General features: G+C 40.5%; 1 protein-coding gene across 1 annotated transcript in view; it reads right to left on the bottom strand.

Annotated features, from left to right (window-relative positions):
- WWC2 (WW and C2 domain containing 2) overlaps positions 1 to 12779 on the bottom strand; it is a 93597-nt gene extending 80818 nt beyond the window's left edge. Inside the window, exon 1 of the mRNA XM_054382984.1 lies at positions 12649 to 12779. Within this exon, the coding sequence (XP_054238959.1) occupies positions 12649 to 12779 (131 nt within the window). The remainder of the gene's footprint in view (positions 1 to 12648) is intronic.
- Between the last annotated feature and the right edge of the window lie 2427 nt (positions 12780 to 15206).

Below are 15206 nucleotides of genomic sequence, written 5' to 3' on the forward strand. Positions count from 1 at the left end.
GAGGATTTCTTACACACTTTTGCTGACCTTGGCTACATCGCTTTGTTTTGGTATTAACCTATCCTGCTTCTTTCTCTCTTCCCTTCGTACAGGGGGGGGTCAGGGAGGCAACTTTCCCTGGTCTTTTGGCCAGGGGGGTACCTGTGCTGTTTTGCTAATTGTAAATACTGTAAATACTGTATATTTGTACATATTCATTGCATTCCATTGTAGATTGTAGTTTTGCTTGTAAATATAGCTCCATTTGCTTCCAAACTGAGCTAGTCTGGTAAAGTTCATGTTGGGGGTGGGGGAATTTCCAACCTCTCTTCCAACTTAATACCTGATTTCCATTATCCTGTATGTTCTTAGGATACTCCCTACAGCAGATCTAAAGGTCTCAACACTTCAGATAAAAATCTGCCACTGATTTGTGTGGCATAGACCTTGATGAATTTGTCTACAGCAGCAGCAGTTCATTTACCCTCCCTCTTGACCAGCTAAGAGCCCTATGACTTCAAACTAAATGTTTTCGGAAAGAGAATGGATTGCCTGGTATAGGAACAGGCAGTTTGAAAGATGTTGCCATCCCAGTATTCATTTTCACCACCATTATCAAGCAATAATCAGGCCAATTGACAGCCAAAGGAGATATCCTGAAGCGACAAAGTTATCTCTCTGTGGCTATCTCAACTAGGAAAAGTAGGATTTGAAAATGCTTCCAGTCTGAGTTGCTAGACACTCCAATGAAGTGAAATCTGGTTAAGTACCAGTTCTCTCTCTCAATACTGAATTCTAGATCAGGTAGGCCAAAAGAAACTTATGATATGTTTTGTTCAGGACTATACATTTCAGATGACTGTGAGACTTGGTTTCCAGGGTACAGCCTGACACACATACTTCTGTTTATACGTGACCACTCTTAAGTCAGGACCAAACCTCACCGTGGCATTAGAAGCCACTGTAGGAAGGTGAGGCTGCAGAAAAGATTAATATGAAATCTCCAAACCCCTTATCAAGAGTATAAAAACATCTAGTCCAACTTTTGCTAGACATCAGAGTATTCACATGACATGAAAAGCAAGGGAAGAGAGCCCAGAAAAGAAGTTTGTAAACATTCTTTCATGTAGTACCACAAATCAGAGCTTGCAATTCAGCACAAAGAATACCTCTAAAGGAAGAAATATATCACATTTCACAAGTTCCTCTGCTTACAGTATAGTCTGCATCTGCATAGGTGACTTCCTCTGAGATGAATTCCCTCCATTGGTCTAGAAGGCTGAGAATGTCTTCCTTTAAGCTTACTGTTCTACAAAATTATTCCAAGTATCCAATCATCTTATGCTTAAGTTTAAGTACTTACATTCTTGCAGTTTTTCATGCAATCAAAACTCCCCTATTAGGCCATTACCACAAAGGCCACACAAAATCTTTCATATCTGAATGTTACTGTGTTCATCATCAGAGTAACTTCAGATATTCACATCTAAGGAAAAAGAGAGCATTCAGATAAAGTGTCAAATTGAGACTAAAATTAAAAATGCAAACCATATTAGGCACCACAACTATGACCAGAAAGATGCTTTACAGCTTTTCATCAAAACTTGGCCAACAAGAAGACATGAAATATCAAGTATAGGAAGTTCTAGAGATTTTCAATACAAAAACCTGTAACTGTTGAGCATTTGTCCCCACAGCTTATTTTCTTGCCAAAATCTTGTCTAGAAAAAATAAGTTTTGGTAGCTTTCATATATTCTGAGCAAATGGGCCAGCCAAGTCCTGAATGCAGATCAGCAGCCTGCCACTGCCACAGATGGTTTAGATTACTGTAAGCCACACTGGCAAGGCAGAACAACCAGACCAAAAAAAACCCAGAACATATGCAAGAATCAAAAAGCCTGATCTGTATCATCATGATAATTTGTTTTGCTCTAAGCAATTCACCTGCTAAACCATAGTAACACATCAGTGTAAGCAATTACCAACTCCTTAGCAAATCTCAAAATTCAGTGCACTGAAATCTTTCTCTCAAACCACAGGTATAAAAAAAGAGAACATATTGATTATAAATAACAGAAGAAAACCAGAAAAGAACCTACAAAGCTCCGAAACTTGAACAAATAATCTGTTTACTGTGCAAGTTCCTGTGTATTAAACCTTACTTAGTGCAGTAACAAACCACTGACCACACTAGCCTGACTAAAAAGCTTATGGTGTTTGTGTGCTTTGCCGCATCCCATAATTTCTCTAGTCATTTGAACACTATTTCAGGAATGTCCTGCAGAAGTCCCAGATGATTATTCACATGCATAGCATTCTACTGTTCACTAGAATGATTGTAAATGTGTTAACAGTTCATTTCAAACATTTCAATACTCATGACATGACAAAGAGGTCTTTATTCTCTATCAGACTGATGTCTTGAATTGCATCTTCTTTTGTACAATCATCTACTACTCACAGGTTCAGCAAAAGAGTTTTTAAATATTTAATACTTCCATTCCACATGATCCTTCTTCATGTGTAACTAAACAACCATCTCAGCCTGGCACTCCTGCATAAAATTATGCTGGTAACTTCAAAAGAATGTGGGAAATGTGAAAAACTTTGGCAAAACTCCTACTGTCCTGGAACATTAGGATACAGAAATATAGAAGAAAAGGCCTTGATTTCTGGGGCTTTTCTACAGGTCTACATCCCAATCCAGTAAATTAAAGGGAACAGCATTATTTAGTCCAAAAGGGTGACATTCAAGCCAGGCCCTCAGAGATCACATCATCTGAGCATTATTCTGTTTTCTATGGATGTTACAATTCCAGTTTTGGCAGTCTGTCACTGTTCAGTCTGGAATTTAGTATTGAATAGTTTTGTGCCTTAAACTCGTACCTTAGCTTGTTTTGCAAATCTCTCCAAGAGAAGTCCATAGCACTCCAAACTAGAATTGTTCACTGCTGAACAATTCCATCCAAACTAAAATGTGGGGCTACATGCAAGTCAACAACTCAAGCAACAAAACCCCAAAACAGTCCAATATTTGTGTCAGATCCTGCAGACACAAAAACTGTCCACTACTGGGAATGCAATTAAAATCCATGCCAATGCCTCAAGAAAAATATAACCATATATAACATTTCCAAGATCACACTTTTAAATGTATCACAAATTACTATACAAGATGGAATGATGTGTTAAGACAACACTGACAGAATGAGTTGAAAAAGAATTTGATTTTTCTTTTTGGTAACACGTAAATATGCTGAGTACACATTGTATAGGTCTAAGGAATACGGGTGTCAGATTTAGATGGAGAATGGTCTTAGGTACATCTAGGAATACATCCCCAAGAGTACACAAAAAGCATAATTAAGTACATAAGGCACCTAACTTCTGTCAACGTTTTAACAACAAATTAAGAACAGAAGAAATGTGTTAATACATTCCTACCTAGACACCATTTTCTGAAGAAAATAAGCAACTAAGCTCCTAGACTTTTGGCAGCTCATGATTTTCTCAAAGGATGCTTGTCATGTCCCTTCAAAAATGATTTTAAAATTAAACTACATTATTTGGTACTGTACCAAGAAATGATGCATACAAAGATACCCCAAGCTCAGTATTCACCGTTAGATTCCGTTACATGATCCACTTTCCTCACTGCCCTACAAAAGCAAAAAAACCATTCAAATCCTCCCTTCCTCATTCAGCTCCCAGCTACTACAGGCTTGTGGCACTATAAAGCTTTCTTTATGACAATTGGCCTCCACTGGATCTTTGTGGAACAGAAGCCAAACTCAGCAGCCCTCAGTTAGGCTCTGCACTTGTCAGGGGCAGCAGTACACAGCCAGAATGGCTCAAGAACATGAATTGAATCACTTGATGAGACTGACAATCATTTATGAACCAGGGCTGTTATTTAGCAAAATCTCAAACACATTTCTTTCTCTGATGCAAACCAACTGTTGATTAGCCAACTGAAATTTTTAACAGTTATTTCTGACAGGAATTAAGAGTTTTCATGGAGATGTTTTGTTAACACCAGTGAAGAGGCAGAAAGGCGTAAACATTTTGTAGTATAAACAAGGAAACCTGACTTAAGAATGAGACACATTTCTCAACCAGACTGTTTTAAAACTGACAGTATTAAACAAGGAAAAAAAAAATCCCACTGTATTCTTGCCAAGAACAAATACCTGTCTTTCCCTGACAATTTTCTGCAATCTGCCACAGGTGTTGAGCAAGGCTAAAATGCCAACTTTTTCAGCTAAAGTGGGCCATGCATTCTTTCCTGAAGTATTAGAGAAATCACACAGCAAATCACCCCATCCTTCGATGACCAGAAGCGTCTCAGAGAGTGAGAGACAGAAGTAACCAGAATTCTTCCTCCACAGTGTGGAGGAATAAAAACACTGCCATGCAGCTGTACGACAGAAGACATCTGTGCTTTGGTCAAACCGTGTCTCTTGACAAAAAGCAACTAAAACATCTGCCTGCCACATAGCTAAAAGGCAAACACCGTTCATTGTGCATTGGGCATGTTTACTGCCATACGGCTTGATGTGGTTGTACACAATCCGCAGAACATCAAAAGTTCATCTGCCACACAATTAAAAATCCCTGTATCTTTGTCAGACACTGCCAACTCTGAGGGAGGTAAGCTTTTAAGAGTGATGGGGCAGCCACTGAATCCGGGTAAGAATTTTTAACAGATCTGATCTAGAGGCCATAGGATATGCTTAACTAGACAAGACTACAGTTTAGCACTTAAAAGTACTTTAAAAGGGAACAATAGGTGTATAAAGTACTGTTCCTTCATTAACAACACAAGAAAAGTTGATAATACAAAGACACTGTCCTAGCAGAACTTAGTTAAATACAGATTATTCTATATCTTCTCCTCCACAACAAAAGTAAAAAGCATTTGGTATTTCTAGATACTAAAAACCTGATTATCAGAATGAGCAGGATATTATTGAATATCCTGTATAGTTGTATTTTTTGCTATTCAAATAAAGACTGATGTTTGATGCAATGAATTAAGAAAAAAGTACAGACACAAAGCAGGTCCAATATACAGTATGGCACAGCACACAGCAAGGATATGCAGAAATTTGAGTTTGGTGTGTAAAGACATTGTCTTGGGACAACAAATAATTACTTTGAATACAGTGTTCAGAGCTGCTGAGATAAAGTACCTTTCTTCAAGTACAAACAGTATCCAAGTTCAAAGAATAGCATCTGATCTTGTTCTATGAGATGCAAATGATTGTTTCAGTTGACAGAATACATTCCTACCACTGACAGAGCGCTTCTAGCCCAGAAGCCTTAACCAACCAAAAAATCCAACAGCAAATTAGCCTCTTAAAAGTACACTTAAAGGAGAGGGGAACCATCTCTCCCCCAAGAAGCCCGTTCATTAGCCTTTTAGAAACAAGAGCCAGAGATTGACTTTCATCAGGTAGGAACTTCATCATCACTAATGCATTTGCACAGAAAATGTCACTGAGAAGAGCAATACTACTCAGCAACACTCAAAATATGCCATTTAAAAATACCCAAACTGTCCTTCGCTCCACAAAGCAAAACACTGCAAAGTACTCTAGCAACACAAAAGGCAAACCATACCTACTTACTGTATCACTCCACTTTTCAGCCACTAGCAGTTCTTTCCAAATGAAGGACAAGTCAAATTTTTCCATACAGACTACTCCCTCAAATACATGGAGACAAATGGCTCCAGTTCACTTCACACAATAAAACACTCATCATTCTGCTGAGATACTTGGCAGCAGAGTTTAAAATAATTAGGAATTTTTATGATAATTAGGAAAAAAATGCACCGAGGAATTTCTCATCTACTTTCACATATAGTAGAAATTAACTGTTCATGAGCACAGCAGCTCAGGTCAACAGCAGCACATTCCTGGAAAACAAGACTAATTTTACAACTGTGTGCTGACAAAATTTCTCTTCAACAAGAGCTTCACAGTTATTATAGTCATTTAAATTTTGTAACACCATAAACATTTCTTGGTGACAGCAAACACGTTTATGATCAACATGTCTGTGGCATAGTACTCCTGGTTCACATCACAGCACACACGAACACAAAGCCACAAACAAGAAAATAATGGAGAAACCCAACAAAACAAATAGACACCTAAGACAACAGCTCCATTGCAGCTAGGATTGACCTGCATCTTCCTTTGTAGAGCACCACTCTGGATCTGCTCCCAGCTCCAGACCTGCTTCCTGCCTCATACCAGCACTAGTATCCATTCAGTGACACAACCACCAGATTTTGGCAGAAAATATCACTAAACAAGAGTGATTTCATTTCAGTCAAATCATCTTCTTAGGTGGCAGGAAGGGAACAGATAAACAGAACCATGACAGTTCAGACTCAGTGGGCTGTGTTAAGTCTCTGCAATCCTTTTCCACTTCCCTTACATGCCTCTGTAGTAAGAATTTACATGGTCCCAGCTTAACAATTGTGGAATCTTATTCTATTCATGTCTTTCTGAAAATACTACTGCAGTCCATCCACTTTCCATTTTTTCCATTACTTCCACAAGTAGTAGTCTAGTTTTTTGTGTGATACAGAAATAGTGAAATCTAAAATACCTTATACATTTTTCTAGGCTAAAAAAAAGAAGTAGCAAGAAAACCAAAACAAAATCCATTTAACAAAATTCAACTTGTCTCTAGGTGTTACATACATTAGTAAGTAGAAGCAGAGACATTCTCTTATCACGTTCTAATAACCTTGATAACACGTTCAAAACAGAATCTTAACCAAAAGGTTGAACAAAAGTTATTTAACTGGAGACAAACAGGAACTCCTAATGCAATCTGTACAGATCTCTCAAGTTGTAATTTGTCCCATTTGATCTACAAGCTGGCCTGTACCTGTAAAAATGGAATTTTTTTTCCCAGCGATTACTTCAAACTAAAGCCAGCTCCCCTTCTCTGAAAATATAAGCTAGTTCTCAAGTATTCCTTCATTTAACCATATCGTAGTAAAACATCTCTAGCAAACAGTGTAGCTCCATTTATTTGAGAAAAAGATCTATTTTCCTTCATCTGTACAACTTCTCATTAAGGCTTTCACTGTGCATGACAACTACAGTAATATCTATCTTGTAAGTCAAGACAGATTTTAAGTGAAGTAGCCCCAGCAGGCAAGGACTACAGCCACAGGTCTGGATAAAACACAAGTCTAGACCACTTGCCCTGCTTTACATACCAGGTCACAATTCTTGGCTTCCCACTTGCCCTGCTTTATATACCAGGTCACAATTCTTGGCTTCAACCAGCAGTAAGTACTTTGCACACATAAGCAAATACCTCATAGTATTTCATGACTTCTTAACTTCACATGTTCTGAGATGAAAGATACACTGCAGCCCTAACACTCCCAAATAAAAAAGTGTTATCCCAGAGTTGCCATAGCCATTTTCACTAATGCTAAAATCAACAACAGACAGCACCAAGCAACTGACAGACTAGTTAACCTCCCCAGCTCCAAACACTATGTAGTCTAATATAGCTGAGATAGCATCAGACAGTATTAGCACTGTAATATTAGAATTCTAACTTCACACTCGATAAATAAATGAAGGTGTCAGAAGTTTAGACACAGCTGGTCTCTTCATTAAGAGTTCAATACTTGCATCACAAGTTTTATTTTGAATAAATATACATCAACTAAGTAAAAGCAGTTTCCAACTTGTCACATGAACCAGAATGAGACACCAGACAGTTTCACAGGGAATATGCACATTCCTAAGCAGACAAGGAGTCAGGAACACATTATGCAGAACTGGGGTAAAAGCCAGCAAATGATACCACAGGATGAAACAAGGCAGAAAAAGATATTTGAGGGAGAATCATCGTCCTACATCACAACAAGATTATTACAAATTGTACACCTTGGAGCATCATCAAATAAGCCTCTACTCATTTTCCAAAATAGGCAGGTGACTATTTCTTAAGGTTAAAATTTCATAAGCTATGTTGAAGCAATCATTTAACAGCTCCACACTGCTGAAAATGTAAAAGTCCCACTCTCTCCTCCGTTACTACTAAACAAGAGAGATGCAAAAGAAAAGGAATGAGAAAGGGGACCTTTCAGTAATGGTTTGCCATTGCAAGCAGCAGCCTAAAGAAGGGATTTATCAGATACTTGCTCTAGTTGCACCTTAAATCAGCAATACTGAAACCTGCACTTAAAACACAATTAAGATCCATCCCCTTCAAACTGTAAGAGCTAACAATTCGATTTAACATTATTTGGGAGACAGATGAATCATAATTCCATATCTTGCATAATTTTGTTCTCCTCCTCTCATCTCCAAGTTTTAACATTTCAGAATTCTTTTCTTGTTTTAGCTGAAGACCTGCAGTCACCAATTTCACACAGAGAACTCTCCTTGCTTCAGATACCAGACTCGTAGTATGGTAAAAGTTATTCAACTTATCTGTCAAAACACAGCTTACTTGCATGCAGAAAAGAATTGATCTCAATGTATTTTCCCATCTCTGATAACACCTCCCATGATGGTATTCCCTTTTCAGCTTGCCACCTTTAACTTTTACAAGCACAGCACCTTAAATGCCTCCTACTTGAGACTCCACTGTGACTGGAAGCCTTCTACCACACACCTCTGAACTACAATAGTGCCCAGGAAAAACAGGATGAAAGTCTCCCTGCTCAGGAAAACTCAGCATCTCCCCTCCTCACAGCCTCTGCTGTTCACAGAGGACAAGAGAAAGCAAGTTCCAGTGAAAAAGGAACAAAGTGCCCTTTTCTACAGAGAAAAAACAAAAAAAAGACATGCAACATTTAATTGCTGAAACCTAATAAACACCCTAATTCAGACAAATCCTGCACAAGTTACAGATGCCATGATAAAAATTGTAGTATTTTCATCTCTGCAAAAGATGAAAGCAGCAATGGAAATTCTATTGCCTTTCCACATCACAACAAAGAAAACTTTCTCACAGCCTTTTAACTCATAAAGTTGTTTCTGTACATCTAATGCTTCTCAAGCACTATCTTGGTTATACAATTAGCAAGTACTCTAGAACATTCTAGCAAAAGTATACTGTGAGCTATTACAAATGTACAAGTATATTTTAAACAGGTTTTCCTCCTCACTGGAAAGCAAAGTGAAAAAGGGGGCAGAAAGAAAGTAAAGTATAGCTTTGTTTTCATAGCAGCTCAATCCTTATCCTTACCACTCTGACAGAAGTGTAGATACACATTTAAGTAAAGCTCACTCGCAGCTTCAGAATTTGTGATGTGGAATTCACTTTAGACAAGCTACAAAAAATAAAAACTAATTAAAAAAAATCTGGTTTGATTCAGTGGCAATCGGCAGTGAAGCATGAGCAAGCCACAGAACCAAGAAAACCAAACAACTTTCCTTTTCAAATTTGTCTCCACTCTACACTCCTCTTAATTAAAAAACCCAAACCATATCAACACCTTACTGTAACTCATTATCTCATGAACTTGTATGAGTTTCAAGGGAACTTCAAAAGAAAATATGAATTCCTCTAACCTTGTCATCTGGCTCATTCTCTTCAGTCCAAAGTTGTAGTTTTATGACTTTGTCAAGTAGGAGTAGGATACAATTGATATTTTGGCCTATTTCCCTTGCTACAATAAACCAGTTTCAGAAGAAAACTGTCAAGATCAGTGAGTTCTCAATTTGCTGTAGCTTGGAGGATTCATAAACAAAGAAGCAACATATTTATATATTCACCAAATGGAATCATTACTACAAGTCCTGCATTCTTGCCTTTATGTTTTTCTTCATCACACTATGTTTTAAAGTGCCCTCTCTTTTGGGCCACCAGTCTTCAAAACAAATCAACACAGTACTCCAAGTGTTTGAAGAGAAAAAAAATCACTGTTCAATTGTGTAAAACATTTTAAAATCCCTGAAGAAAAGAACAATTCAAACAGCTTCCACAACACTTCTTAAATACAACACTCTTGCCCTTAGAAGTGTGAGATTCTCTAATGTCAATGGGATTACTCAGATAAATCAAGTGGACAACACTGAAAACTGAGCCCCAAGCTTGATGATGATGATGTGAGTTTTTTTTCCACAGCTGTAGACAAGGCTATCATTATACTAACAGACCTGTACCACATAAGCAGTAACAAATATATGTTCTATCAGAAGTCTAGAAATGCGCATGAGGAAAAGCATCACTCACAGAATTTTCCAAGAAGCTTTGAAATACTGTATTTTCAACTGTCAGCTTATTTCTAGACATGAATATTTTAAATTAATAACAAAGAGATTCCAAAGCATGCTCAAATACACCTGGCAACTTACAGACATACGCATGATGTCTTGCAACACTAGTCTTCAGTATTTGTATCTTCTAAATAAAAAAGGAAAAAAATTATTTTAAACCATCAAGCATGGCTTTTCCATGTAATCATCCAGGGAATGCAGTGTAATAACATTATAAGGAATATTGTCCATAAAAACTTACCCAGTCTATACTTGTTTTACCAATTAAAGATTTCAGGAGCCCAGGTACTATAATATTCCACAAGTACATTAAGAAAACTTTATGACCTTAGCATCAAGGAAAATAGTTTAAAAAACAAACAAGCAAAACCCACAACCAACTAAAGTATCAAAGAAGGAAATACATTTTTAGTCTTTCTGTAGAATCCATTATCTTTGTTTTGACATTTTAAGAAACAGCAAGAATCCAGATACATTGATAAACTTGGAAGATCACTTTTCACCTTTTCTGAGAGCAAGCCCTAATGACATCCTGCATCGTTTCCGAACATATATTCATTACAGGACTTCAATGCACTTCTTATTCACTTTTCCAAACCAGGTCACCAGTATAAATAAAAACTGTAAATACAGATATTGTAAATACAAATACTGTAAGAGGCACAGTGAGCCATGTACACTAAAACACAGATTCTCTCAAGCACCTAGGGCAAAATCCTTCTGTTTGTTTTGCATGACTGACATAGGTTAACAATTATTTCAAACACCACTGTTTCTGAGAAAGGTCTTTACTTCCTTAAATTCTCATTACAGATTATGAAGTCTCAGGGCTTGACTTCTCTTTCGTCTGTAAACAAAATATTAATGAAACAGTATTTACCCTATTCCTAGGATGGCAAACACACGTGTTACTCACTTATCTGTCTACTCCATCAATGGGAACAAAAACTAAAATTTTACTACCAAATATGACCACTCTTGAACTTCTCAGGACTACAGAACGTGAAAAATATTTAAATTACTATACTCATGAGGCAGGATTATAGCAAGTACACCCCCATGTCAACTAAACAAAACTTCAAATCCACTATTTCTAGGGACAGTAAAAGCAGAAGGTTTATGTCGGTGGTGGTTGGTGGGTTTTTTTCCTATGGTAAAAAAAAAAATCACCTGAGAAGGCCTGGCATAATAAATAACAATGTGCCATATGCCTTACCACCTCACTAGCATTTACAAGGTATTTAACGTGTTTAGAAGTACAAAAGAATTCCTGCCACTACAGGAATTTGCAGTTACAGCAAGCAGGACAGAGAAGCAGGCCCAATGCGGCATACGCTTGTCAAAACTTTTCCTATGCAACTTACAGCCAGCAAGCTCTGTCACAACTACCTTTTCTAATTTCACCAGAGAACCAGGATCTTCATTTATAATTCAGTGCAACTTGTTCCATAAATTTATAATGCCTTAAAAGTTTTTGATAACTAGACTGCACTGGTTTTTTTCTGGTAGCTGTTTTCATAATGCACAGTTTTGGCGTTTAATTGCTTTTCAGGACCACTATGGACAAAATACGTTTTACAATAGGTATCTTGGGCCTCTATCACATCCATCTTATTAAAAACAGCCACTGACGCCTACCCAAATAGCCAGCATCCCTCCCCAGCTGAAGACCTGCCCCGATGACTCCCGTGCGAGGAGCCTTTGTTGGTTACCTTGCTCACTGAAGCACCTTCAAAAGAGGTTTGACGATTTACAGCATTTAGACCTGGAAACGGCTACAAACGCTCCGGGCTGGCGTCGGGATTTGGTCTTGCTGAGGCCTAGCGAGCACACGAGGCCTCCTACAGTCCCAGCTCTTTCTCCGCCAGCACCCGAGACCTCTCCGGACAGCCGGGACAACCGCGGGGCAGGCAGTCCCCAGAGCCGGAGGGGAAACACACGAGAGGGACAGACGTCTGAGACGCTCCGCCAGCCGGGAGGGAGGCGGCCTCGCTGCACGGCGCCCGGGGAGAGCCAGTGTCTCAGCCTTCAGAGGGACTCGCAAACTTGATACCTGTCGGGAACTCCCCAAACACCAGCGACCCCCGTCGCCTCTAGAAGAATTCTGCAGGCTTCGCCCCAGCTACCCCTCCCTCCCCACCCCCCAACATCAACTTGCTCACCAAGCTTAACAACAGCCGATGGGAAGGGGGGTACGACGCGCCCCACTGCAAACCAGGGCTTCTCCCGCCTTTCCCCGGCTCCTCCGTTGATAGAGGGGCACCCTCGGGCGCACCACCCCCCTGTCGCGTCTCGTCCCTTCACTGCGGAGCTGCCCCAGCAGCGAGGGCCCCAGCAGCGCTCCTCCGAGCCCACCTCCCGCCCTGGGCCTCGCCAGCTTCCTGCCAGTGCACCCACCTGTCCCGGGGGTCGATCCAGCTGGTCTGCTTAGTGTTGTGATCGATGTAGAAGACTTTGCCGTCGTAATCCCTCGCCTCCTCCCAGCCATCGGGTAAGGGGAGCTGCCCATTCCCCACTTTCCTAGGCATGGTCGGGCGGCGAGGCTATCTGCTCCATAGGGACGGAAAGAAAGATGGGAAGCGGGAAAAACACCCACCCGAGCCAGGGGAACGGGAAGAGGGCCGGGGGTAGAGGCTGGGGGGCACACGGTAGGCCGCTGGCGAAAGCCCAGGAAAGCCCTTTTCTGCGGCCGAGTCTCAGTCCACCATGCCTGAGCTGCCACCTTGCCCGCGCCGCGGCAGCCCGGGTCAGGGTTGTCGGCGGAGCCCAGCTGCCGTCTGGGCGTGGGGAGCCCGGCTGAGCCCCGGGCGGCCGCCGCTCATTAGCATGAGATTAGCATTCATCTCGTTTGCATGCACATTCCTCCCGTGGCATTCCTCAGGGTTAACCCTGCCGGCGCTGCCGCTGCCGGGCTGGGCAGGCCCCAGCCGTAGATCCGGGACAAGAAAAACGTCCCGCGGGGGAGTGCCGAAGGCAGGAACAGGAGAGGGGAGAAAAAGAGGCGGCAACGGAGAACTGCCCCTTCTTCTAAAAAAGCTGTGTCCGCGGCACGCCGGGGCTCGGGCAGTATAGGAAACAACCACGTGAGGGGGCACGGCACCCTCACGGGCCAAGCCACTGATGCCCCTGTGACCGCAGGTCCCGCGCGTTTAAGCACTCCCCAAAGCCTTTTTGGACAGCTACAGGGAGCCCCACTGCTACCACCACCGTGCGGGGGAGACCGGCGCGAAGGGGTTGCGGTGCGGCGAGGAAAGCGGCACCCCGGCCCACAGGCAGACGGGTGGCGAGGCCCTTTGTCTGAGAACTTGGCCCCGTATCAGGTGGCACAGACTACTCGCGTCCTGGGCATGGAGGGCATGGGGAACGTGCCCCAGGAAAATGCGGGTTTGGCGCTGCCTACATGTCGCGGTGGTGTCGAGTTTCTTTTCCCTTCCGTTCAGGTCCCGCTATCGTTGCTTCACATGCTGATGAACATTCTTAAAGCTGCAATAAGGCTCAAGGGTTCTTTAAAATACCCTTCACATTTAAAATACCTAAGTTCAAAATTTAAATAAAAAAGGAAACCTTTCTTTAATCCTGGAAGTACCTAAACTTACTGTATTATTTTGTTTTTCCTTTTTACAGAACGACCAGTGGAGAATACATGTACACCACTTGCCCCCAGAATTCTTCTGGCCTAAAAAGCAGGCAGCTAAGTCGTATCAAGTATAGAAACCAGGTGTGAATTACTCTGCTTTATCTCACATTTGTCGTAAGAGGGGAGCAGGGTGGTTACCATGGTTCGACTGATAGAAGGTAACTCAATGAGCTCTATTAATTTGCATATATATCTTATTCCCAAGATTTGGTGCCAGAAGTAGAGTACCTATGGGGGAATAGCTGATTTAGCAGCTAGGACTCCTGAGTAACCTTAGTCTTAATCCCTATTTCCTAGAATATTTAATATATTTCCGCTTAATATAACTGGTTTAAAGTAACAGAATTTTCATGGGAGACTAATTCTGGGACCCAGAGCTGTCCTTTTCTCTTTTTTTTTTTTTTTTAAAGTCTGTTTATTTACTCCATTATACTCCATTATAACTATCTTTAGTGTTACACTACAAATTATTTTTCTGAAACCATTTACACTTACAAGTCCTTTACAAGTCCTGGGCTTGGTCAGTGCATAACAAGTTGTTGTATTCCACTTCAGAGGACACATTTCTGACAAGGATTGCAGTGACTAATTTACAGTCCTATTGTTGTAGCTGGCCCTAAATAGAAAAAAATATTTTATTTTGCAACACAATCTCTGCAAATGGCTCCTATGCCTCCCCAAAACCCCAAAATGTTGAGCTCCAGACTTTCTTGAAGATTTTATTTTCACTTCTGTTGTGAAACTACATACAAAAAGTAAGGCCTTGGTAGTTAACAGTGGAGAATAATTGAGCTTTCCTTACTTATGGATATCCTCAAGCGTTCAGACACTCAGGGAAATAAACAGGATCATTGCCTGTTAAAGTGACAGACTATTTTCATTGAGAATATAATGTTACAATAACTGATTGGTTTATAAAGTCCAGTCTTGTTTTCCATCAGCATAAAGCAGTGCTTTTACTGTCCATTTACATTTGTGTTCCTTTAAACAGTCTATTCAACTTTATAAACCTGTTTATAGGTGACATCCTACAGTGAGGAAGTACCTATGGCAGTTGAGGGACAGGATAAGATGGATTTCCTTTTCCCTTTTAAAGTTAACTTTGCATTATCAATACAACATTTTGTTATGTATATTGATAAAAGCTATAGAGGATATACTTTTCTTTCTGAAATTAGCTGCCAGTTACTTATCTTGGTATTAGCAAGGACCTTTCATAACACTACAGCTTTTTTTTCCTGAAAATCAGGCCTGTTATACTGCAGCACTTCTATACTCCTACTCTCCAAATATTCCACCAAAAGAAAGCATGAGATTA

This window comes from Indicator indicator, chromosome 8 (assembly GCF_027791375.1).
Source record: "Indicator indicator isolate 239-I01 chromosome 8, UM_Iind_1.1, whole genome shotgun sequence".
Classification (NCBI taxonomy): Eukaryota; Metazoa; Chordata; class Aves; order Piciformes; family Indicatoridae; genus Indicator; species Indicator indicator.